The sequence below is a fragment of the Panthera uncia genome, assembly GCF_023721935.1.
Source record: "Panthera uncia isolate 11264 chromosome C1 unlocalized genomic scaffold, Puncia_PCG_1.0 HiC_scaffold_4, whole genome shotgun sequence".
Taxonomy (NCBI): domain Eukaryota; kingdom Metazoa; phylum Chordata; class Mammalia; order Carnivora; family Felidae; genus Panthera; species Panthera uncia.
The window spans coordinates 53,421,551-53,447,036 of NW_026057585.1; the positions used below are offsets into that span (position 1 = coordinate 53,421,551).

General features: G+C 42.9%; 1 protein-coding gene across 2 annotated transcripts in view; it reads right to left on the bottom strand.

Moving 5' to 3' along the window:
* Positions 1 to 6,446: 6,446 nt before the first annotated feature.
* PGM1 (phosphoglucomutase 1) overlaps positions 6,447 to 25,486 on the bottom strand; it is a 62,383-nt gene continuing 43,343 nt past the window's right edge. For both annotated transcript variants that reach the window (XM_049617054.1, XM_049617056.1), the window contains exons 7-11: positions 24,839 to 24,954; positions 14,999 to 15,134; positions 11,522 to 11,705; positions 9,539 to 9,673; positions 6,447 to 7,087 (exon numbers count right to left, since the gene is read on the bottom strand). In XM_049617054.1, coding sequence (XP_049473011.1) covers positions 6,998 to 7,087; positions 9,539 to 9,673; positions 11,522 to 11,705; positions 14,999 to 15,134; positions 24,839 to 24,954 — 661 coding nt within the window. In that variant the 3' untranslated portion in view covers positions 6,447 to 6,997. The remainder of the gene's footprint in view (positions 7,088 to 9,538; positions 9,674 to 11,521; positions 11,706 to 14,998; positions 15,135 to 24,838; positions 24,955 to 25,486) is intronic.

Below are 25,486 nucleotides of genomic sequence, written 5' to 3' on the forward strand. Positions count from 1 at the left end.
AGAATTCATGAAGTCACATATGGGGGACTGTTACAGCCAAGGCAGCAAAGTGGCAGATGGGAAGAGTCAAAATGCAGAAAAAAGCTGGGACCATGACCTTAAGATAGTGAAATCAACCTCTAGTCCACTTCTTAGTTTAAAAATACCACTAAAATTATTTTATTAGTATGGTTTAGGCTGTTTCTGAAATCAATTGTGATTTATCTCATTTAACAGTAATCACTAATTTTCTCCATATTGTGAACATATTTTTCATCAATTTACAGACCGGCTGTTCTATAGGCTTCCACACCCTAGGTGAAGTGTTTGTTAAACATTGTAAAGGTAAGAAAGTAAGAAGATTCCCAAGTAGCAAATAAGTTTTCATTCATATCCCCACTGAAGTGATTAATATTTTTCAGTAATTTTCCCCCTTTAAATTTAAACTTTAGTTAACACACAGTGCAATTGTGGTTTCTGACTATTTCTTGTCTAGTGTATTGTGTTGAGTTTTCTGGAGCCCTGAGCTTAGTAGAATCAGTGCTGCAATCAACTTGTCATGTCTGTCATGGGTATGGGAACGTGAGATGGTATCTGGAGCCCTGAGCTTAGTAGAATCAGTGCTGCAATCAATTTGTCATGTCTGTCATGGGTATGGGAACGTGAGATGGTATCTGGAGCCCTGAGTTTAGTAGGAACGGTGCTGCAATCAATTTGTCATGTCTTCCATGGGTATCAGAATGTGAGATGGTAACACGTGTCTATACTCAGGTAAGTGATGGATGCTCCTGGTGACAATAATTTCTAAATTAAACTCATTTTCATACTCACATGACTCAGAATGGTATATTCACTGGAAGAAAATCTGAAAATTGTGACAGATTGTATTTTCCAAAGATGCCTACAAGAGCTCCTGTTGCACATGTTCTGTTGTAAATGACCTTGCCACCCCCACCCCCCGCAAGAATAGGTAGGATGTAACTCCCCTGCCCTTGAATCTGGGCTGGCCCGAGTTGGTCACAACCAGTAGGATATAGCAGAAGTGATGCTACATGTCTTCCACAGCCAGGTGGGAAAGGAAAATATAGCTTCTGCCTGACTTTCTCAGTACACTTGCTCTTGGGAAGCTCCCTTTTAGAAGCTAGCGCCGTGCTGTGAGAAACTCACGGTTAAAGAAGTCATGAGCCGGAGAAGCAGTCAATAGTTCCCAGTGTCTGGGAGCCTCCAGATGATGCCATCCCCTGGGCATGTGAGTTATTCCCCAGCTGTTCCAGTCTTCTCAGTGAGGGTCCAGACACTGCAGATCAGACAAGCTTTTTCCACAGTGCCCTGATTTCCTGACCCACAGAATCCACGAGCATAGTAAGATTGTGCAAAAGTTTACCGCCACTAGATTTTGGGATGCTTTGTTATACAACAATGGTAAACTGGAAAAAGAATCCCAAACACCCAAAGGATGGACATGGCAGTCTGCCTTCTCCCTCGTCGTGTTTGTGAGACTCTGTAAGGCCCTGTAAGCTCCCAGAGTTTCCATCTCTTTATCTGGGATAATAATAGCCCTTTTAATCACAGTATGAAAAATGAAGTCAGAAAGGAACGGAGACAGAACTTTTACAAAATAACACTGTCGTGAAAAGCAAACAGATCGCTACTCTTAACTGGCTTTTCTGTCGGCTGGACAGCAGCCCTCTGAATCACAGAAGACATGCTTTTTGGAAAATAGTTATTAGCCCACACCCACAAATCCAGCTTAATAGATCTAGGTAGAGTCTACATGTGGTGAAAAACCAAACCAAAACCCTCAAAAGGTCCCCAGGACAAGCAGACAGACATGAGACACAGTCTTGCTGGCAGTGACCTCACTCCTTTTGTGTAATGACATGCCAAACCGTAAGAATGTGTCTTGCTCTCATAATAGGAACCAAGAAGAGCCTCTCACTCTTCCCCAGGTACATGCTGTGTGTGCCAATGGTGTGAGGCCCGGGGCTGGTGTACCCACCTTGCCTGTCATGGCTTTCTTTCCGTGAATCTGCTCAGAGGCGGTCTTCAGGGCCTGGGGCTGCCTTTGTTGACTCTACTCCTTGAAGAAAAATAACTCCTTTCTATATTCAGGCTAATTTGGTAGAACTCTTCCCCAACTATACCCCCAATTAACGTTTGTAGCAAGGAGAGATAAAATACTTTTTAACATTCAAATTAAGTTTTACTCAAAGTGACCATGACACGTGTATCTCCCATCTGCTGCCAGTAGCCACCCTGACCCTCTGGCCTGGGTGCTGTCTCCCTTTCAACCTCTAATGCTTTATTATGAAAGATTTCTTGGTTAGAAGAACATTCACAAGCTGTGAAAGTTGGTCAACTAACTTGTCACCTGCAAAATGAAGCTACTCGTACTCCATGGGCTGGGTGGACACAGGGGGGGTCACAGCAAAAGTCGCATTCTGCCACGCGACTAGATTCCATTCACTCTTTCCAGAAACTGTTCACTGAACTTTTACTATGTGGTGGGCATAGGGCAAGATCCTGGGTTAATACTGACGAAAAGCCAGTCCCCAGGAGCTTGCAGGGCAGTGGGAGAAATGGGAAGTAAACAGGCTATTAATATAGGGCATGGTAAGTGCTGTGAGGAGGGTTCTACAGGAATACCTGAAAAAGTGCTCAAACCAGACTTTGGAGGCTCAGGGAAAGGTTCTTGGAGAAGACAGTATCTAAGGAACAAGCAGGAGTTGGGGGGATATCGTGGAGGGTGGGATGGAGGGGAAAAGGGATGCAGGCAGACCGAAGAGCAGCTACAGAGACATGGAGCCATCAGAGCACAGGACTTCCAGAGAAACACGGGTGGTTCTATACGGCTGAAGTACCAGCCATAAGGCCGAGAGCAGAGGACAAGGAGTTGGTGGGGTAGGCCACAGGCAGGACGCCTGGCCTTATTGGTGACACACACAGGCACTTGGACTTTACATTTGAAAGAGCACTTAGCTGATGGCGAGGGGAATGGATCAGAAGGGGTAAGAATGAAGGCCAGAGGCCATGAGGGAATCTCCACTGTAATTCAGGCGAGATGCAGTGACTCCAAGCATAACGGTTGACATTACTCACATCATTACTCTTGCTGGGAGTTCAGAACATGAAAACATGAGGGGTATGTCTCCTACACTTTGTAATATGTTTTCTAAAGGATTCTTACACAGTAAGGCCAATATTTGTCTAGTAGATGAACAAGAAACGCAGAAGAATGCAGCATGGATGAACTCCGAGGCAGAGGAAGCAGAAGGACCAAGGCCCCAAGGCCTGGCCTCCCCCAAAACACAGTGAGCTTAGCCTTTGTTTTCATTCTCTGAGGCAAGGCCCATCCCCTGTATGCCTGGCCATTTTCTGGACCTGGGGAACATCCCTGACCTGAAATCTGCTTCTCCAAAGTGAAAGCAGAAATGTCAAGAGGGAGGGGGAAAGTGAAATTTCAGAGTTCAGCCCCAAACAGTTCCAACCCAATTTTCTCACTGTAATCCTCACCACACCCCAGAGAAAAAAGGCCTGACTCACAGACCACATCAATCCTGGCAGGCGGGGAAGCTTGGCAGCAGGCCGCTGGCCAGCCTCTCAGGGTCCCATCCCCTAGCATTCCTGGTGGGCACATGTGTTGGGGTGTCTCTCTGGAAGCCACAGAGGGAGGAAAGGTGGCCCTCACCCATGCTCACCCCCACTGCTCCATGGCTCCAGTCACCTCCTTCTTCCTCCCCTGAGCTTTTAACTCCCAAACCCGTAGCCACGTGGGGTCAGGGAAAACAGCTGAATTATGATCAGGGATGAGGAGGAAATTTATAAAGCCATTCTAGGGGCCCAGACCTGGGAGTGTCTGCAGCTGATTCAACAGATGGAGAGGCAGAAAAAAGGTCATGGAAAGTAAATGAGATTCCCGGTCAAAATTCCACTTCCATCACATGTAGCTGGAAACCAGGGGCAAATGACTTGAGCTTCTGTTCTGCTTCAGTTATCTGAATTCTAGAACCGGAATAATAACGTCTTGCTTGCAGGGTTACTGGAAAGCTTGTAGCCCAACATCTGAAACTGAACAGGTGCTCAGAAAATCTGGAGTCTAACATCAGGTATTGCCTACACAACTCGTAAGGCATTTATCCTGTTCAGTCTTCTACTTGTGCTGACTTCATTCCCTTTGCTAGTCTCACAGGCAGCTGGAGCGTAGCAACTGTGTGTCACACATTCCTCCCTTCCCATGGCATCTCACACTCAATGTGGGTCAATACATATCTCCTGGCTGACTAATATACCCAAGTATCAAGATCCCAGGGCCAAAAGGAGGGCGAAGACAACAATGGCAAAACGAACTTTCTGGCACTGAACGCTCACGGTATGACCCTTTAATAAATAAAATACAGGGGCATTTGTGCAAGTGCAAAAAACCTTTCTTTCACCTGTTAGAAGCAGCGAGTCAATAGAAGGGGCAATACAAAACACTGGCAAACCAGGCAGGGCTGAGCTTCACGGACTGGGGGCATGTCACTGCCATCCAGCAGTGAGACATTGGGCAAGTAACTAGACTTCATCTGTAAAATGGGGATATCCAGAGCATCTACCTCATAGAGTGATTGGCAGCATGTAAAAAAATATACACAAAACACTCAGAATAATGGCTGGCATTTGTTCGACAAATACTCCTCTTCCTCACATCTGGGTGAAAGCTCAGTTCCATCTGCTGGACTAGACCCTGTTGCTAAATGGCAACACTGGAAATCTCACCCCAGATGGAGACCCTGTCACCTGGAACAGGGGGAGTCCACTCTGGGTCAGGGAGGGGTGCAGAGCTGGGCTGCCTCTCTGGAATAGTCTGTATGGTAAGGTGACTTTGTGGAAATGCCCTGCAAAGCATAAATGCATCACAAGTATTAGTGTTACGACTTTTGTTTTTCTGATACTTGATAATCTAGAAACAATAGTATAAGCGTAATCCCAGTTCCCACTTGCTGGACAACTTACCATGAACTAGATAAAGTGCCCACTGCTTTTCCCAGGTCCACTCACTGAATGTTCTCAATGACCCTATAAAGTTGGAACTACTTTCATCTCAACAATTTTTTTTTTTTTCAACGTTTTTTATTTATTTTTGGGACAGAGAGAGACAGAGCATGAACGGGGGAGGGGCAGAGAGAGAGGGAGACACAGAATCGGAAACAGGCTCCAGGCTCCGAGCCATCAGCCCAGAGCCTGACGCGGGGCTCGAACTCACGGACCGCGAGATCGTGACCTGGCTGAAGTCGGACACTTAACCGACTGCGCCACCCAGGCGCCCCTCAACAATTTTTTTTTTAATAATTTTTTTAAGTAGGTTCGACGCCCAATGTACAGCTTAAACTCACCACACTGAGATCAAAAGTCGCAACTCTACCAACTGAGCCAGCCAGGCGCCCCTTCATCCTAATTTTAAAGATACAGAGAATGATATTCAAAAGTGACTCAAAGTCTCCAGTGGGATTCAAACTCAGGTCTGCTGGCTCCCAAGCCTATGCTTTTAACTATCACATTTTACTTATGGATTAAATATATGTGTTTTAAGATGAGGAAGATGCCAGTGGGCTTAAAATATCCAGCCAAATGCCAGTAATCCTACTGACGTATTCTGAGAGCTCTACTTCTAGCCCCTCAATAGGCATTACGGCATCTCAACACCATAAAGCACACGGCAGTGCTTTGCTATTTAAGATCTCCTGAAGGGGAGCCTGGGTGGCTCAGTTGGTTGAGCGGCCGACTTCACCTCAGGTCGTGATCTCTCGGTCCGTGAGTTCAAGCCTCAAATCAGGCTCTGTGCTGACAGCTCAGAGCCTGGAGCCTGTTTCGGATTTTGTGTCTCCCTCTCTCTGACGTTCCCCTCTTCATGCTCTGTCTCTCCCTGTCTCAAAAATAAATAAAACGTTAAAAAAAAAAAATTCAAGATCTCCTGAAAATTTTGCTTTCCTTCATCCAAATTAACCATGTCAAGTTTATTTTACCCACTTCCGATGGATCCGGGGCTCAGTTGACCCTGCTAAGATCTGAAATTCCAGTTTTCGAGCATTTCAAGGATTTCAAATATAGCACACAGAATATTTTGTTTTCTAGCTAGGACATCAAAACAAAATACAACACCTTCCTTTAAAAAAGAAATCTATTGGGGCACCTGGGTGGCTCAGTCAGTTGAGCGTCCGACTTTGGCTCAGGTCATGATCTCGCAGCTTGTGAGTTCGAGACCTGCCTCGGGCTCTGTGCTGACAGCTCAGAGCCTGGAGCCTGCTTCGGATTCTGTGTCTCCCTCTGTCTCTGCCCCTCCCCCGTTGGCATTCTGTCTCTCTCTCAAAAATAAACAAACATTAAAAAAAAAAACTTTAAACAAATTTTTAAAAAGAAATCTATTTTCTTTCTGAAATTGAAAGAGCATTTTGCTGTTAAGAAAAAAAAAAGACATCAAGAAAGAGTAGCTTATTTTGCTTTAATATCCCAAAATATTTGTGTGACTGGGACTATGTTGCAAACCACGGCAGAAATCTGTAGACAAGTACGTCTCACTCTGAGGAAAGAACTGACTGGAGAGAAGGCACCAGAAATTGCATTTTGCTGGATCACATGTAAACAGTTAATGGGGAAAGAATTCACGGAAGAGAACAAAAGCTGCAGTGTCCTGTCGTTGGTACATCCTAAGGATGAGAAATGGCCTCACTAGCTGATGCTCAACCTCCATCTCACATTGTAGTCAACAGAAGCTGGTGCTAGGGAGACAAATACCCACACAGCAGCAGGGCCTAAGGGCACAAAAAGGAGGTGGCATTAGCATAAGCCCCTGGGTCCTCTTTTCCTCTTTCCCACAAATGGCAGTGTCGCACTAATGTGCCATTCATCAACAACTGGTTAGTGGAAAAAACGAATCCTAAAAAGCCTGGGTGAATACGCTTTGCTTCTGTCCGTGCTCTTCAATCAGATGACTTGGAGGGTCCGGGGTGGAGGGACGTACTGCATCTGGCCTGTCTTCTTAGGTGATAACAGTGGGTGCAGTGCGTCCCGTCCTTTCTTGGAGTTGGGACACCTTCAGAGCAATGGAAATAAGGGGAGCCAACATGACCTGAGGGAGACACAAGGAGAAACTTTTCCATTACTTTCTCTAGACACAGATCCCTAGCTCCAGCCCTCAGATTACCTCCAAGACCCACAAGTCTGACGGCCTACTCCCTACTCCCACATCCCAAAGACTCTGCAAGTCTAAGCACAAAGATGTGTCTTTCCCCTAAAACCTGCTTCCAGCATCCCTATCTCAATGACTTAACACCACAGTCCATCAAATAAAGCCAATGAACAGCTAAGAGTTACTCTTGACCCCTTCTTCTCCCACATTCCCCTTCTCCAATCTATCAGGAAGCCTATGTGACTTTTACCTTCTAAGTATCTTTCAATGGCCGCCATTTCTCTCCACCTCTCCCAGGGCCACAGATCTTTCTAAATCAATGTTCTCTTTCTTACCTGGAACAATGGTGCTTCTGCTTCCATTTCTGCATCCTCTAATTTGTTTCCTACACTGTACCCAAAGAGATCTTTTCAAAATGCAACAACACTACCCTCCCATCTACCTCTCACTTGTGGGGGGGGGGTGGCAGAGGGAGAAGAGAATTTTACTGTTACAGAATAATATAAATATCTTATAAATATTATTTATAAATATAAATATTATTCAATATTTTTTAAATTAAAAAATATATTTATCTAGCTAAACTGCCCATTTTACAGATGAGGAAACTGATATCCAAAAAGATGAAGCGATTTCATCAAATGACTCAAGGGCAGAGCCAACAGTAGTTCATTTCCTACTGCCTACTGTTGCTTTCCCTAATCTTAATTTCCACCAACTCATTATTCCTGGGTGAAGGCAACAGAAGCAACTTCACATGCTGACCACACTACTTGCCATTCCCCCTGGGGCTCCCACAGTCCCAGAAAGTGTTGAGGCTGATGCCCAGCAGCTCCAGATTAAGGAAGGCATCTCCTGGCTGGAACAGTGGTACACCTAGGTATTGTGAGCACCTTATACCCTTCAGAGCCTCCCACCTCCCTCCCACTTCCCTCCTACCCCCTGAAGACTATGGTTCAAAGAAACTGATCTTTCATTCATTCTTTGTACCGACCATGTGTCAGGTATTAAGACAAAGAAAACAATTTCCTTCTTCCTTTCCTTTTGCTCTGTCATTCTGTGGGTCTACAATACAGACACCATTGCCTCTGTTAAGTTTTAGGGATACCTATAGCACAACAGAGATCTGGCAGTGATTGAAACTGGAGTCTGGCCACTGTAAAAAATATAAAAGTGAAGCATCTTCTCACCTCCCTCCTTTTGTAATAACAACAACTATCAGAGCCACGGTTTCTCAAAAGCTGATCCTATGTGCCAGGCACAGTATTTATAATTTTGCATCCCTCACCTCCTTAAATCACTATAATGACCCTATGAGGCAGGTAGGATTCTACCAGGAAACCAAAGCTCAGAGCACTGAAATAACTTGCCCACAGACACACAGCTACTCAGGCGGCAAGAACTGAATTTAAAACAAGATCTTTCTAACTCCAAAACTTATGCTCAAAACCGCTATGCCAAGGTTTTCCAAATGAGCTTCCTAGGATTTTAATTAGGTGTCAGAGGAAAAAAGGCTTTGTGGAAAAATAAGCATGGTGAGATGCCACTTAAACAGGTGTTTTCACCATAAGCTTTCTCAGAGCCCTTAAGGCACACTGTGTATTATGTAAGGAAGGGCTTAATGTACCACAGCACTTCCTAAAAATTTTGGCTATGGAACTCTGGTTGGGGGAGCATTTGTCAAGACCAGTGCATGAGGAACAAATGAGGTGAAAGTCCCCTGTGTGCCAGTGCCCCCCCGCCCCCGCTTGGCTCCTCCCCTTAGGTGGCTGTCCTCCAAGTTCTCTGCCCCACCCCTGGCCCCAGAGTCCCTCCTCACTCTGACATACTTCTGGAGACTCTTCAGGTAGGGTTGGGAGCCCAAACCACCAGGCTGCAAGTCTGCAGGTTCTTCCATAAAGACCTTTATTTCTGGGTCATGAAACTGTCCGCCCCACCACCTAGCGTGTGCTCTGCCAGAACAGGCAATGAGACCAAGCAAAGTGGCAAATGACCAGTGACAGATCAGAACATTGGAGGAGGGGCTGATTTGAAGATTAGTTGTCCTGAATCTGCTGCTTACTGGGCATGTAACCCTATTAACTGCCACTTAACCTTTCTCTGCCTGTTTCTTTATCTGTAGTAGGGGTAATAATAGCGTCTACCTCATTTGAGACTTAAATGAATCAATCCAGTTGGGTAATGGGTTTAGAACAGAGCATGGCAAATAGCAAGTACTGACGTAACTGTTAGCTAGGACTGCTGTTAGGATGTACTGAAGGAGACATGGAGAAAAGTGAGCACACGTGTTTGGTCATTTGAGAAATGGGTTGTGATGACACAGACTCAGCGCAACCTCTATCATTCCCTCCAACAGAAAGAAGTAGCCTGGGCACAAGGCTTGGGCATTACCTGGGGGTCCTGGTAGATCTTGGCAATGTCCTTCTCATAGCTGTCGATATATAGTCGAACGGTGGCCCCTGCACTCCCAGTGCCGCTCAGTCGAAAGATGATGCGAGAACCATCTGCAAAAATGAGCCGCAAGCCCTGGAGAAGAAAAGCAGAGATGTCTTCCCCACATGCTGGAAGGGAAACTGAAGGCTGGCAAATTACAAGGGGTTCATTTTGGAGATCTAATTTCACCCATTCGTGATCAATTGGAGAATTAGATTCTTGATAAATGGCAGCAGCTAAGCCCCGTGAGTCTGCCTTGGTCAGCCTGTCACTGCATCCAGCCAAAGGGGGCTGAGCTCATCAGGGGTGGGGGGTAGAAGCATTCCCAGGGTCAGTGGGAGATCTGACCCGGGGCGCAGGGATGCTGGATGACACAGGCCTGCCCTCCCCACCTCTCCCCACTTCCCTGTAATTTATGGACTAACCATTCCAGTTTGAAGCCTGATAAATAAGTAAACAAATAAGCCACTAGATGCAGAAATCTGATCCCCAGATCAGGAGGAAAACATGGACAGAATGGGCTGAAACCAGAGCAGATGAGATTCCAGACAGATGAGAGGAAGAACTCTTTGCAAAATACTGATGGAGAATCTCAAAGAGAGAACAGGAGGCCCAGATGGCAGAAGCCGGCTCCTCCCAACCTATCAAGCAGGATCCTGTGATCAATCTCCCCACCCATGACTGAGGACTCAAAGCCCGGTCCATGTTGGCGCCATGCCAGAGCCAAGTCCCTGACCCCCTGCTGCCCTCTTTCCCCACCCTGGCAGTGTCTCTCGTCCTCAACAATCTTCTTGCTTCAGGGGACCTGAGGTTGAAGACTTGGGTAGATCCTCTGTGGCGAGAGGTAGGAAGGTTTGGCAAGACAGCTATCTGAGAACTCTCTAGTCTTTGTAAGCCTGTCATTCTCCCATACTGGACCCAGAGTTCTCACAGGGGCTGAAAAGGCATAGGGAAGAAAGCCCACTGTGCTCATATTTTGAGGATGGGAGACTCCTGGCACTGAGGGCCACTGTGACCATGCTCCATCCACCCATCCACTATCTGCTCTCCAGAAAGGCACTAAATCAATCCTGCAGTGCATCTCCTTCAAAGCTGTCAGATGCCTTGACAAGGACCAGGCCAAACATCTGGGTCTGTCAGGAAAAAGCAAACTGGGGAGCTGTAACAGAATGTTCACCTCCTTTATTATCTCTGCTTCTCAATTATTAGTGGGAAGTCCATCCTGTGACAATAGTAGAACCAGAGGAAACAGGACCCCAGGCCTTAAGTGTTTGTGAGAAGCCTTGAGAAGGGCTGACCTAGCCTGCAGCCTTGGGTCCCTGGCACCCACTGAGGGAAACCCTAACAGCTCTGTCTCCATCCAGACACAGCCCAGGCTCTCAACCGTGATTATCTCGATGAGCACTGCTGTGTTAGGGTTGGCTGCGTGTCACATGCTATGGGTAGTAATAGTTAACATTTCTAAGTCTGGAATGCCTCGTCATTTTTTTTTCTTCTTTTTTTAGAAACTAGAACATACCATAGGAACGTCTATGATAACGACACTCTTGCGGCTGGCATTGTGCTATCATCTCTTGAGAGAAAAAGGGATTGATACCTAAGACAGTTGTTCACCTTTTCACCTTTAGATTCTAGAGCTTCTTTCTGCACATGCCTTCAACACAATGCCTTACGTGGGATTCTAGAGGCTGTAAAAATCCCTCTGGAGCTGAGGCTAAGAATCCCAGGAGGAGGGCATAGGGAAGCGCATAGAACCAGGGCAAAACCCATTTCCCTACGAATATGTTTGCATGTTGTGTGTGACCCAGCAGAGAACTGTCAACCCCAGGAAAACAAGGCAGCAAAGGAGAAATGATCGAGGGGCTTTTTTCCTTTTTCTCGTGAGATTTCATAGATGAGGCTCTGAGGCCTCTCCCCCAATTCACATAAATCTGCTCCTACCTGATTCCTTGAAATGCTTCCATCCACTGGATCACTGTATTCAAAGTTGTCAATTTTCTCCACAGTGTAAACTTTATCACCCACTGGGAACTGTTTCCCCACAAAGGAGCGATCGGATATCAGGGCCTCCAAGTCCTTCATCATTTTGTTGGCGCCCTCAGCTTCCACCTCCTCATAGTCATACCTGCAAGAAGTCACAAAGGCGGGGCCCCAGACTGACTTCAGATCACACTAAGTAGATTACCACTTTCTTCATCATTTGTTTGGCTGTCCCCCCAAAACCACCTAACTTCAGAAGAAGCTGGCAAAAGGCTGACCTTGTTCGTCTCTGGGGAGGGAGCAGGTCGGGGATGAAAGGAAGGCTTTGCAGGATTTCAGGAAAGGGTTAGGAGCTTCTGAATAAGCAGAAGACTCCCATCTTGGCTTTTGTACAGAATAAGCTCTCAGAAGCTTCAAAGAAAGGCTTTTGAGAGATTCTATCTAACATTTAATCACCACATCCTGAGGAGGTAGAATTAAATGCAATGTTATCTCTAGAGAACTCTGCATCAAGGAGCATATGACTCAGGCACTTCCCTTCCAAACTCCTAGAGCTTCTTTGGGATAAATGCTGGGCCAGCTCCCAGTCTGGGACCTGCCTGAGGCTGCTGAGATTTTGGCCAAGGAGAGTTCCAGTCTCCACAGGAGCTTCCTAAAGTAAGGCCAAGTTTTCACTGACCAGATGGAAGGAGTCAAACCCTAACTCTTTACATCTGAAACACCTCTGTCCTTTCAGTGAAGGTGGATTCTGGTCCAAAGTGCTTTGGCTTCATCCCCACAGAGGAGGCCTGGTGTGGACACAAAAGGGTCAAAGCAAAAAAAAAAAAAAAAAAAAAAAAAAAATCACAAAAGAAATTCTATAACTGTTATTATTACTCCAAGAATTGTTCTGGACTTCTTTCTTATGAGGTTAAAGACTCTTACAGGTGGATTTTCTTGACCTAGTAGCACACACCCTCTTGAGAGAGTTATTTTTTAGAGGCTCAAGACAGCAGAGTCTATATTTATTTGTGATAGTGAAACAAATATGATATGTGTAAGATGACACCTCTGAGACATGAGAAATACTGGGGAATTAAGGCCAACCTGTTCTGGCTCCAGATTCTATGAATCAAGGACAAGAGTCTCCTTAATCTTGAAGTCAGCTCTTTCCCCTAGTTAAAATGATAAACAGCAAGAAATTACAGCCAGGTGTTTGTGCTTTACATCTGTAACCTTTGGGCGTTTGAGGGAAGTGTTCTATAAATCCTAGGCACAGAGGGGTATAATGGAAAGAATCTGGGCTTTGGCCATAGAGCATGCAATGAATCTAGCCCCTATCGGTTACTAACTGTACAGCTATGGGCAAGTTGCTTCATCCCTGAGAATCTCAGTTGCCTTATCAAGAACGGCTGTGAGGCTGATACGAAACAATGCAACTGAGGCGCCTGGCACTTTTGTTAAATAAATGAGGGTACAGTGGAGTCTTAATTAACCATAAATGCAGGTTCTAGGGACTTTATTTGAAATACTTATATAGCAATTATTTGACATTGATTAAAAATATGTTAAAATGGTTTTTAGATGGAGACTTTTAACTGGTTCAAGAGTGACCCCTTCCTTCTCCAAACAAACCCTCCTAATCTTATTCCACTCTGGCTACTATTCACTTGTTAACTCATCCATTTATTTATTCAAAGCATATTTACAGGGGCACCCGGGTGGCTCAGGCCATTAAGTGTCCAACTTTGGCTCAGGTCATGATTTTGCAGTTCATAGGTTGGAGCCCTGCATCGGGCTCTGTGCTGACAGCTCAGAGCCTGGAGCCTGCTTTAGATTCTGTGTCTGCCTTTCTCTCTGCCCTTCCCCTGCTTGTACTCTGTCTCTCTCAAAAATAAATAAACATTAAAAAAAACCTCAAAGCATATTGACAGTGTCACTACAAGTGAGGTGTTTGGTGATACCATGAAGAACAAAAACAGAGATGGTCCTGTCTACATGACACTCTAGGCTCTAGAGAGTTCATGACTGCCATTCTGAATTACCACGTTTTTCCGGTTGTTAGAAAGTAGAGATTCTTGCCTTGGTTTCCAGGTACTGTTCCAGTACCACGTGACAGCTATTGCTTATACCTTCCTCAAACAAATAACTTTAGGAAGACAGCAATGAACTTCTCCAAAGTTGATAAAGGGATTCTGATTAAGGACGCTGAATTGCTTAAGGTTAAATTCTTACTGACTATCCAGAGATCGTGGACTATTCAATCCATGACATATTTTTTAAATTCTCCAATTTAACTCACCTATTTTATAGAAAAGGCAACTGAGGTCCAAAGAAACTATATCTTTGCATTTCTTACATAAACAATTCATCTACTCTCCTTTTTCTCGTATTTCCTATGTAGGAAATATGAGAAATTCTAGGAAAAATTTTGTTAGATTTTTACACTTACCAGGGGAAGGCAAATTGGAATTAGTGAAAAGCACTACTCAAAAAAAAAAAAATTAATGCTTTTTAAAAACAGAAGTGTGCATGGCAAAGAGGAATTACTAAGTATTCAAAGTATTTTGTTCACTGCTGAATCCCCAGTGCCTGGAGGAAAGTAGGTACACAGTCAATATTTATTGAATCAATGAAAGAAGTATTGACAGGTATGCAACCTTTGGGGACCTATTTTAATGAGTCAGAAAAGTTGATTTAGACTAGGCATAATTGTTTCCATAATTTCAGAAAAATAAAGTTTCCATACTTTGAGTGCCCCAGAGTTTATAAAACACTTTCTGACTCCTATTTCATTTAACCTACTCAATGGCAGACTGTTATTTCCATTTCTACAAACGAAAGAAATGAGTACAGTTTTCTGTTAGAGAGAGGCTAAGTGACTTCCCATTGCACTAAGGGGCAGAAATAAAATTCTAATCCGTTCTTCTGAATTCAAATTCAATGCAATTATCATGTCTACCTGCAGGTACATTTAAATTTTTTTTTAATTTTTAAAAATTTTTAAAAACTCTTTAGAGAGAGAGAGAGAGCATGCATGAGTAGGGGAGAGGGGCAGAGGGGGAGAAAGAGAAACTTAAGCAGGCTCCACACTCAGCACACAGCCTGACACAGGCCTCTATCCTATAACACTGGGATCATGACCTGAGCCAAAATCAAGAGTCAGACGCTCAACTGTCTGACCCAGGCACCCCATACCTGCAGGTACATTTAAAAGGCTTAGAAAACATTCTTTTGAATATGTTAATTAAATTTTTTAAGTCTCATTCTTTATGGCTAACATAAAAGATGTAATTTCTTTGGACCCTGACTGAATTATTTTAAAGTCCTTCAATTTGCAGAGGCTGGATGAACTAGGGTTTTATTATCACTTGAGACAGGAAAAAATTTGTACACATGAGAATTCTCTCCACCCACTTCCCCACCCTACCTCTGTACTCCAGCCAGGCTGTGACTTACCTGGTGAAGAAATTCCGGCCATACTTTTGCCAGTGATCCTTAAGAATGTCCTCCACACTCTGTTTGCGGGTGGCTAGAATGGAGAGCCAAGCAAGGACAGCCCAGAGTCCATCTTTCTCACGGATGTGGTCAGAACCTGGTGGGAGGACAGCAAACAGCTGTGAGAAACGTGATTTCTCTAAAACATTTGGGAACGAACTCAATAATAAACATGTAGACCAAACCAAAACAGTCACACAACTTTACTGAGGAACTTGAATACATACTGAACAAAGTAACATAATATTGAAAAGAAGATGATGCTTCCCAAAGTAATTTAGATATTTACAGCAAATGCCAATAAATATGTCAGCGGAATAGTTGGTAGAATTTGATGTATCATTTATAAAGTATGAATGTGAGCAGAAAAAAAAATCTTAAACAAATAATGGAAGAACATGGCCATTATAGATATTCAATAATTAAAAGTCTGGTAGCTTAATGGAACAAAAGAAAGTATTTAGAAAGAGACCCATACACATATGCGACTTGAATATATGATAAAGGTATCACTTCAAGTCTGTAGGAAAAGAATGGATTACTTTTTAAATAATATTTAGGTAACTAAACAGTTGGGGAAAAATTCAGTTTTTTCCCCTATAAAACACTATACCAAAAATATTTCCAAATGGGTTAGATATTCAAATACAAAATTTGAAAAGCTTTAGGGGTGCTTGGGGGGGCTAGGTCAGTTAAGCGTCCAACTCTTGGTTTCAGCTCAGGTCATGATCCCAGAGTCATGGGATTGAGCCCGCATTGAGGTTCTACACTTAAGCATGGAGCTTGCTTAAGATTCTCTCCCTCCCTCTGCCCCTCTCCCCCACTCATGTTCTCTCTCAAAAAAACTTGAAAACCTTTAAATCCTAGAAGATACATATATACATACATATATATATATATATATATATATATATATATATATAAATACATAGAGATATAGATATAAATATATAATGTAAATAATATAAAATATATATAATATATTTTAAAGTCTTAGGGATAGCAAATACAGGTAAATTCAGAATTCATAAAGGAAAAAAAATCTACAGTCTACTAAAAAAAATTACCATTTCAGGGGCACCTGGGTGGCTCAGTCAGTTAAGTGTCTGACTCTTGATTTTGGCTCAGGTCTTTATCTCACAGTTTGTGAGATCAAGCCTCACACAGGGTTTTGCACTGACAGCCCAGAGCCTCCTTGGGATTCTCTCTCTCCCTCTCTCTCTGCCCTTCCCCAGCTCGTGTGTGCACGCATGCATGCTCCCTCCCTCTCTCTCTCTCTGAAAATACATACATACATACATACAGTTTTTAAAGTTGCCATTTCTATCAGCAAAATCACTATAGATAAAAGCAAAAGGCCATTGGCAAACTTAAAAAAAAACACATTTGCAATATAAAATAGATGTTTAATACATTCAATATAGAAAAAAAATTATATATTAACAAGAAAAAAGTAAAACCTCAATAGAAATACAGACCAAGGATATAAATAAACAATTCACCATAAATACAGGTACCCAATCACATAAGAAGCTAGCATTAATTTTTTAAAAAAATAAATTAAAATTAAAACCACAATGAGAAACTGCTGCTTGCTTGGCAAATGCCACAGATTTCAAAATGAGAATACCTAGTATCAGGAGACGTTTAAGGGAAATGGGATTCCAGCATGCTGCTACAGGGAAAGGTACAATCTTCTGGAGAGCAATTTGGCAAAAAGTATCAAAGCCTTAAAAATGGACCTACTTTGGATCCAACAACTCCAATCTAGGACATCTTTCTTTAACCAACAGAGATTTGGTTAAATCAACTGTGGCACATCTGTCCCCTTCTGAGGTACTTGCTAAAATCTTCTGAAACCAACAAGTTGTTTCCTCTGTATGTGTTCTGGAGACCCTTTCCAAGAGCCCGATGTGGGACACAAGTCTCCTTTTTAGCCTTTAACTTCCTTATTCTAAAACAAAACAAACCAAAACAAAACAAAACACCACTCATAGATATTAAGTGCTACTTTCTGACTTCTGAATAGGACTCAATACAATCCCTCTCTGATGGTGCTTTGCATATTATCATGCCTTGAATTCTTATGTGCCTGTCTGTCCTTGATTTAAAAAGTCAGAGTATCTCACAATGCTAACTATGTAGTAGGCATGAATATCCTGCCCCTTTTCATCCTTTTAGACTCAACTCAAATGTCCTCTCCTCTCTGGGACTAGTTCCCAGCTTCCCTAGGCAGTTATGAGCTACTTTCTCTTTCTTCTCCTATTATAGCGACCTGCTCAAAACCTCTGCTGTGGGACATACTCCTTGCTAATCTATTTATGAGCCTTTCACCCCACTTTTCCTGTATATCCTAGAGACATCTCTTATTTATCCTTAAAACTAAGTCTGGTGACTAGCACAGCACATGGAATAGGTAAATAACTGTGAAGGAGTGCATGAATGAGTTAATTAATTAATCTACTCCAATACTTTCTCTTTCTCCTTTTGGATCATAAAAACACACAACTTTTTTTTTTTCCCAAAAGATCTTCTCTTCAATAAGATAACCACTTTTAGAAACAATAGTTCTCAGAAGCTGGATGCTGACAAAACCAGAGATACTAGGCAATACTTTTAGCGCTTTATGTAACAAATTTTTCGTTTACCTAATTTTATTATCTATGGACTTTTATTCGCCTGTATTGCTATTTCAAGGAACAGAAATTAGCTCTCTGGCCCTCACAGCATTTGCAAATGATGTTATGGTAATTGCTCACCCTGAGCAGCAAGATTTTGGCAGCTTCCCCTATACATTTAGAATTCGTGACAAAAGTATACAGCTTTGCAATTATTTGTCTGTGCTTCCAGGGGGTATTTTTCTTCCTTCCTTTTCTTTTCCTTATTTATTTAGTTATTTATTTAGGCTAGCCTAAAGCATAGGGTTCCTTTGTGCTTTTCCTGTTCTAAGTAAATAAAATAAAATAAAATCTAAAAATCTTACCCAACTCTTTAGTTATTTGGAGATAACTAAATGACATACCTAATATTATGAACAAAATACCTGCCTTTGATAATATACACAATTATTGTATTCCATTTGCACGCTCCCTGGTCTTTCTGGAAATTCTGACTACTCTCATTAATCACATTTATCTAATCAAAACTCTAGGTAACTCTATGGGGTGCCTGGGTGGCTCAGTCAGTTAAGTGTCCAACTTCAGCTCAGGTCATAATCTCACAGTTCATGGATTCGAGCCCCACATCGAACTCTGTGCTGACAGCTCAGAGCCTGGAGCCTGATTCAGATTCTATGTCTCCCTCTCCGTCTCTGCCCCTCCCCCTCTGGCAATCTGTCTCTCTGTCTCTCAAAAATAAATACATGTTAAAAAAAATTTTTTTTAAACTACATAACTCTAAGTAACTCTAATGCTCAGAAAATCTGGGCACATTCATTTTCTTTAGGGTTCTAATGAATGATGACAAGCTCCTAGTGAAAAAAAAAGACAATGATGTGTGGGTGGGTATGCAGGTGTGTGTGTTTCTAAAGCTGTTGCTTTTGCAGTCATGGAGGTTATATTTCAATGGAAAATGCTTTATATTTAAGAGTCACAAAACCAGAATCTGAAACACTGTTACTTATTAGCTGTTTGAATTTGAACAAGTCCCATAACATTTCTGAGCCTCAGTTTCTTTGTACAATGGGGATAATGTCACCTTTCTCACACAATTGTAAGACTTTAGTGTGACAGAAAGTAGCACTGGTCTATGAACTGTTGAATACTATGTAAATAAATGCAAAATACCATCATGGATAAGGGAAAAGTAAAAAACTTTTGGGGAAAATGAATGCTTTCCACTACCTTACTAAGCTTTCAAAAATGTCTCTTAACTACATACTGGTGAAGAAAATGGAATAGAACCCAATATGCTTTTTTCTCTGGGCAATGGGATCACAGTGTTTTTCTCTTCTTCCTTATCTAATTTTCCGATTATGAATGTGAGTTACTGGTATCATTTGTTTCATTTTTAAAAAAGTAAATGAAGTCAAGCTCCCACAATTGTGAGACAAGGGAAACACCACCGGCAAGCACCACTAGCCCTCGCTGACACAAAAGCAGTGGTGGGTCTCTTTGTATTTGGTCCAGCTCAGAGACCAACTGAGTGCATGGGAATTCTGCCCCTTCAGCATCTTCAAACACCTGTCACTTAACTTCGGCCTAATCAGCACCTTGTGATAAGTATAAATTCAGCTCAGTCAGAGCGGACTCCGGGTTTCGGCCAAGAAAAATGTCAACCCTTGCCGAGGGAGCCAAAAGCTAACAGTTTAGGATTAGGTTCCATCTACCAGTATAGGCATCTCAGGAGTGCTGAGCTCCTCCTGCTTCTGGCTGGTGACGGGTCTGAGGACGGGGAAGAGGCAAATAAAAAAGAGCTACGTGGAGTTGTCTGAAAACACATGCATCTGTCTCATGTCTCTCTTTATCTCTCTGCCCATCTTTATCTCCCCTTTGGTCTTCTAAACACGCTATTTTCTCTGCCTGAAAATTTCCACTCCAAACATACCTATCAGCTTGGCTAACATCGCCTGCAATGACTTTCAACTTCCCCCCAAACCAGGATGCCCTTCTTGTTGCCCTTCACGCTCACCTCTAGTCTATCATACCTTGTCTGTTCTTACCCTACCTGGACTATGAGTTGTATCCCTAGTTGGTGCCTGGTACATAGCCAGTTCTCAGTAAGGATTTGCCCAAAGAATGGTCAGACCCCGTTGACTGGATGGGAGGTTCAACAGACCTGCTCCATCTTGTCTTTTTTATGGCACAAATGAATTTACTCTGAAAGGGCTGCTAAGTGGCTCAGGAAGCCACTTCCAGATTGCTTGAGCCTTTGGGGGCTCTCCTCCAGCAGCCCACAGACTTTCCATTTAGCAAGTAACCCTCTTCTGCCTTGTGACTGTCCCTGGAACTATTTCCTTTGGGGGAATATAGTAAGTGCCTGACAGGCAGGAACTGTGTCTTAACCCAAACTCCATTTTATGCTCAACGAATATGAATCAGTGCCTATCATGTTCCAAGTCCAAGGAAAATACCAAGATGCATAAGACATGTTACCTGCCCTCACAAATAAGCACAGACATACAGGTGGGGGAAATAGACATGCAGGTAATAGTGTAACTGAGTTACTTATAATTAGGGCATCAGCCTAGTTTTAGTAGGGTACTTGATCTGGCAAATCTCCAGAGACGGGATGTTCTAACCTTCCCATGGGGACTTCACCTAAAGGAAAATGTACTCCAGAGCTATGCAAATTAGAATATGCAGAGAACCAGACAGAAAATCAGATCTCCTTTACCACAGGTTGGTGCCCTGACTAAAAGCTCCCAGGGCACCCTGTACTTCACCTCTGATCACTCTGCACACTTGTAAGTACGTGGCCAGAGTCTGACTTCCTTCCCCAAATGCAGACTTTTCAGAGCCCTGTACAAGGTCATGCTCGGCATTGTGACCCTTTAGCCTAACTCAGTATCTGGTTCACAAAGATCAATAAACATCTGAGGAATGAGCTGATGAAAATAAGCACAAACATGAAAAACTCTTCATAAGAAATTAAAATTAAAAGAAATTTGCAAAGCAACGTACAATGTTGTACTTCTAGTTATCACTCCCATAGGATGCGTCATTGCTAGAACCTTTTAAAGAGGAAAGAGGAAAAAAATATTTCTAATCTCTAGACCTGGCCAGATCATAATTTACTGGCATATTTCCTTATGATACCAGGTTCATCCTCAGCTGGTTTCCTATCCCTGTTTCCCAAGCCCCCCATTTTCCTGAAGAAGAGTTTCAAAAGCAGTGACATTCTATTCTATCTGGTGATTTCACTGTCTATTTCCTTCCCAGTTTCCGAACAAATTCAAGGTGGGACAGAACTGACCACTCTGCCCTCTGCCATTGTGTATAAACGTGCATATCATCATCCTCAGTTAGGAGGAAAAACAACTTTGCATCATGAGATCAACCAAAAACAATAGGTTGATGCTGTCTTCCGCTGGTGCCCATTTCTGAGTCCCTTTATCCCAGGCATTTGTAATGCTGATGACTGAGGAAGTGTTCTAGCTTCTGCGGCTATGATAATCGTGTGAGACAGCTGTTGTTTCTCCACCATGGACAGGCTAATATATGCTTGGTAACATTAGTAATATTATGGCTTGTGCTCTGAAATGCTGGTGGCTTGTTTTATTTGGTGAGCCAGTTCTTCTGAACTCCTTCGTGCCTCTTTGCAAGCAAACCTCTTTTCTTTTATAAGAGCTCATCTGTTCTCACAAAGACCTTGGGTCCCCGACTCTGGACTATGGAGTGGGAATGGTGTTAAGTTCCCACAAGAGTGACAGACTGCTTCAAGAGGTAAGGTGAAGATTCCCCACTGAGGTGGGTGTTTAAGCAGAAGAGAACCGACTGCCAGTTATGATTCCAACAGATAGGAAATCACATCGGATGGCCTTTGAAGTCTTTTCATGTCCACCTCCAGGATTCTGTTTGTCTAAATGGAGGATGCCAAGTAAATTATGTGCTCAGTCACTCATTTATTCAACAAGTGTTTGCTGAGTGCCTATTCCATGCTAGCCTTTATAGGAGGCTCTGGGGATATGATGGACAATAAGACACATGTAATTCCTGTCTTCATGGAACTTACAGTCTAGTGGAGCCTAGATATTAATCAAGTAATTGTAAATATTTTTAAAGATTACAGCTGCAATACGTGCAACAAAGGAGAGAAATGTGTAGTGCCATGAGAGCCAATAAGAAGGGGTTGTGACCCACAATGGAAGGTTAGGGAGGCTTTCCTAAGAAATTGCCTCTGCTCTCGCCTGGAAAAACAAAAATAAATGACCCTGTACTCAATGAAGCTACAGAATTTAAACACTGCAAAGCTTGTATAATCACTAATGTCCACCCTGAGAAACTCTGTAAAGAAACTGCTGGAAGCATTCACCAGAGAGGGACTAGCAGGTGGAAATTAACTCCTTTATAAACAAGGAGATCAGAAGTTCAATTAAATAACTTCAGCTGCCACTCATTCACAGCAGTGGAGACCCATAGCTATGCAGGTTGGTTTTTAAAAGTTTATCTCAGAAACATTACAATTTTCTTTATTTCAAAGAGAAAGAGAGTTTGTGGATTATTTTCATGATGCATTCTCTCTTTGCAAAAAAAAGATATCAAAGAGAAGATAAAATCACAGTTGGCCCTTAGCATTTGAATGGGTTAATAAATAAATAAACAAACAAGCTTTAGCAAGAAATCATTTACAGTCTAATGTGTTCAAAGAAATCAATCCCTCAAAGGTAACATGAAAGACGAATTTTCTTGACAAATTCTCCTGAGTAAAAACTTAAAGAGGTTTAATTATCTACATTATATGAGCTAAATAGTATTATGAAATGACCTGAAAGCTAATATAAATGAAAGTTGTTTCCCAAAAAAAAGGCCAGGGCCCAGTTCTCTAGAAATAATCATCCTACTCTAATCTTTATTTGTCAGTTAGGTCACACATGGATTTGGGCTCAGTTCTGGACATGATGTAAGAGAGGCACTCGTGAACTTGGAAGCATCTAGAAGCTGGTGCTGGGTATGTAAACAATGTGAAGTGAGGAACGACCAGGGGAACTGAGGATGGGTGACTTGGAGAGGAAAGGACGAGCAAGCTGCCTTCCAGTACGTGCAGCCCTGTCACATGAGAAAAGCCACTTGTGCTATGCTGTCTCCAGGTTTGTTCCCAGCCACTCTATATCAGGGACTCCTACGTGGGTCCAGGGCTCAGACCTACCTTGCCCAGTTCTTCCCACATGGGTCTGTGGGGCAAGATGTTACTGGATATACCACAGAGAGAGAGACAGAGAGAGAGAGGGAGAGAGAGATGCAGCCAACTATGTTTAGGTAAAACTGTACAAACAGGATTCCTTATAGTAGAATGTTTTGGAATCTTCAAATGTTAATATCATTATGAATATCCAAGACAGAGCTGCATTCCAAGTTTTCCAATCTCTGTTGAACTCAGAGCCCTCTCATGAAATTAGTAACCTTCCACATAGCCCAACACCCTGGAAACCCTTGTTCTAAACTTTCTCACTTTCACAATGCTCAGCACTGGTATAGGTACAGGGTGTTAGGAAACCAAAGGTTAAGACGTGGTCCCTGCCTTCAAAGACACCTTCAACCATAAAGAAGAATGGCTGAAAGCAAGCCTGCACTTGATAACACTGGGTGGGAATTTCACAGAATAAGACCACCTCACAGGTTCATGGGCATTCATCTGGTATCCCATGGAGTAATGTGGCATCGTCCATATTTATGAAGTAGGAAAAACCTAGGCCAGTGGCCTTGATTTCTCTGACCAAAGATGTAGAACATAGTAAACCATCAAGTCTTCTCTGTGGACGGCTGTTCAACCCCAAGACTCATCCATCTTTCTTAATACCCTCCAATTCTATCAAGTCAATTCATTACCAAGGAGCATTACCACTCCCTCAAGGATATTAAATTTCTTAGAACTTTGTAAATAGGTGTTTCAAATTTACCAGCTCATTCTATCTACTTACCCCAGGACTTGTAGGAAAAGAAATAAAATCAGCAATTTATTCTCTTTAACCCAGTATGAATTGCAACTCAATTGGAAGGCTTATAGAATGCCAGATTTTGATCTTTGCTTTGTTTTGGTACTGAAGGACCAAGAAGATTAGTCCTTTTGCTTCATAATGTTGCATAAAGAGACAGAGAGGAGAAGAAATGCAGCCAGTGAAGTACCTTGTAACCTGACTGGAGACCAACACTTGGAAAAGGGCCAAAGGCCTGAATGGTGTTTAGAAAGGTGAGAAATTGATGTAGGTTGGATGAGGTAGTAGAGAAGGTCATGTAAGTGGGACTTCAGGATAATATTTGGACAGACAAAGAGGAGGAGGGAGAGCACAAAAAGTGGGGTCTAGGGGCACCTGGGTGGCGCAGTCGGTTAAGCGTCCGACTTCAGCCAGGTCACGATCTCGCGGTCCGTGAGTTCGAGCCCCGCGTCAGGCTCTGGGCTGATGGCTCAGAGCCTGGAGCCTGTTTCCGATTCTGTGTCTCCCTCTCTCTCTGACCCTCCCCTGTTCATGCTCTGTCTCTCTCTGTCCCAAAAAAAAAAAAAAAAAAAAAAAAGTGGGGTCTAAGGGTCTTGAAACATCCCCCAGCCTACCACACTCCCCTTTTCCAACATACTACAATTTATGCAGACATCTTCATGGACAAGGACATATTTTTAATTTCTTGATCACCTAGCAACTTAGTTCCACCCTAATGATCTCCTCTCATTTAACCTTAATAAATCATAACTTGTTGCTATAGAAAACTCAGGCCCATTAAAGAGAAAGATTTAATGCCATGCTGACACCTCCTCTTACAGAAAGACGAAAAACTGACTCGCTGCACCATATTTCTTCCCAGAAATGAAAACATTTATAAAAGTTTCCTTGACCACGGAGGGAAGAAACACATGTTTATCACTCTGTTTAATCTCTACAGACTCAGTGACCATGCTGCCGGGGAGGCCCCCAAACTTCCTGTCACGGTGGATGTGATCCTCTGAAAGTAAAATTAGCCCTCCTCAGCTAAGCATGCTCACTGCTTTTCCAATGTGTACACTTCACCAGGGTTGTTATAAATAAATTGCATCTTGATTTAGGACACATCAGCTACTGTTGCTATTTCAGTCCTGCCTTAGCAAGTCTGTGCTTTCCCTGCAAGTAATGTTTACAGGAAAGAAAATGGTAGCGCAGGGCCACGCACTTACCGGTCCCAAAGCTCTCCTCCCCACAAAGGGACAGTTTGCTCGCATCCATCAAATTCCCAAAAAACTTCCAGCCAGTTGGGGTCTCATACAAAGCGATCTTTGTAGCATTAGCCACCCTTCAAAGGCATGAAATCAAAGTTACATCACAGCAGGACTGTTAGCTTAGCCACGTGAGGGATGGAAAATAGCAACCGTTATTGTAATCAAGGGTCCCATTTAGCATTGCTGAGAGGTACACATAATTCTAAGATTGGTGGAAAATCGTAGGAGAAAACTTGTGCACAATGGACTATTATATGTGGAATCAGAGGAGGGAGTAAAAGAGGAAGGAGAAAGAATTAATTCAGGTCACTAAGTTTAATATTTTAGAAGAAGCAACAGTAGCGAAATGTGCAAGCCTATTTTTTTAGGCTATTTAATGTTTTGGTTAGAGACTGCATCTATACCCATTCCATAAAGAACAAAAGAATGACGTTTTGATGCACTTATAATCACAGAATCATAGAATATTGCGTTTAGGGGGTCACCATTTTACAGAAAAGGAAACAGGGTCTAGGATGTTATGTGACCAGCCCAAGGTCACACAGCCAGGATGACCAATGGCCTGCTATTCAGATGTCCCGTCAATGCTCCTTTCATTTCACCAGA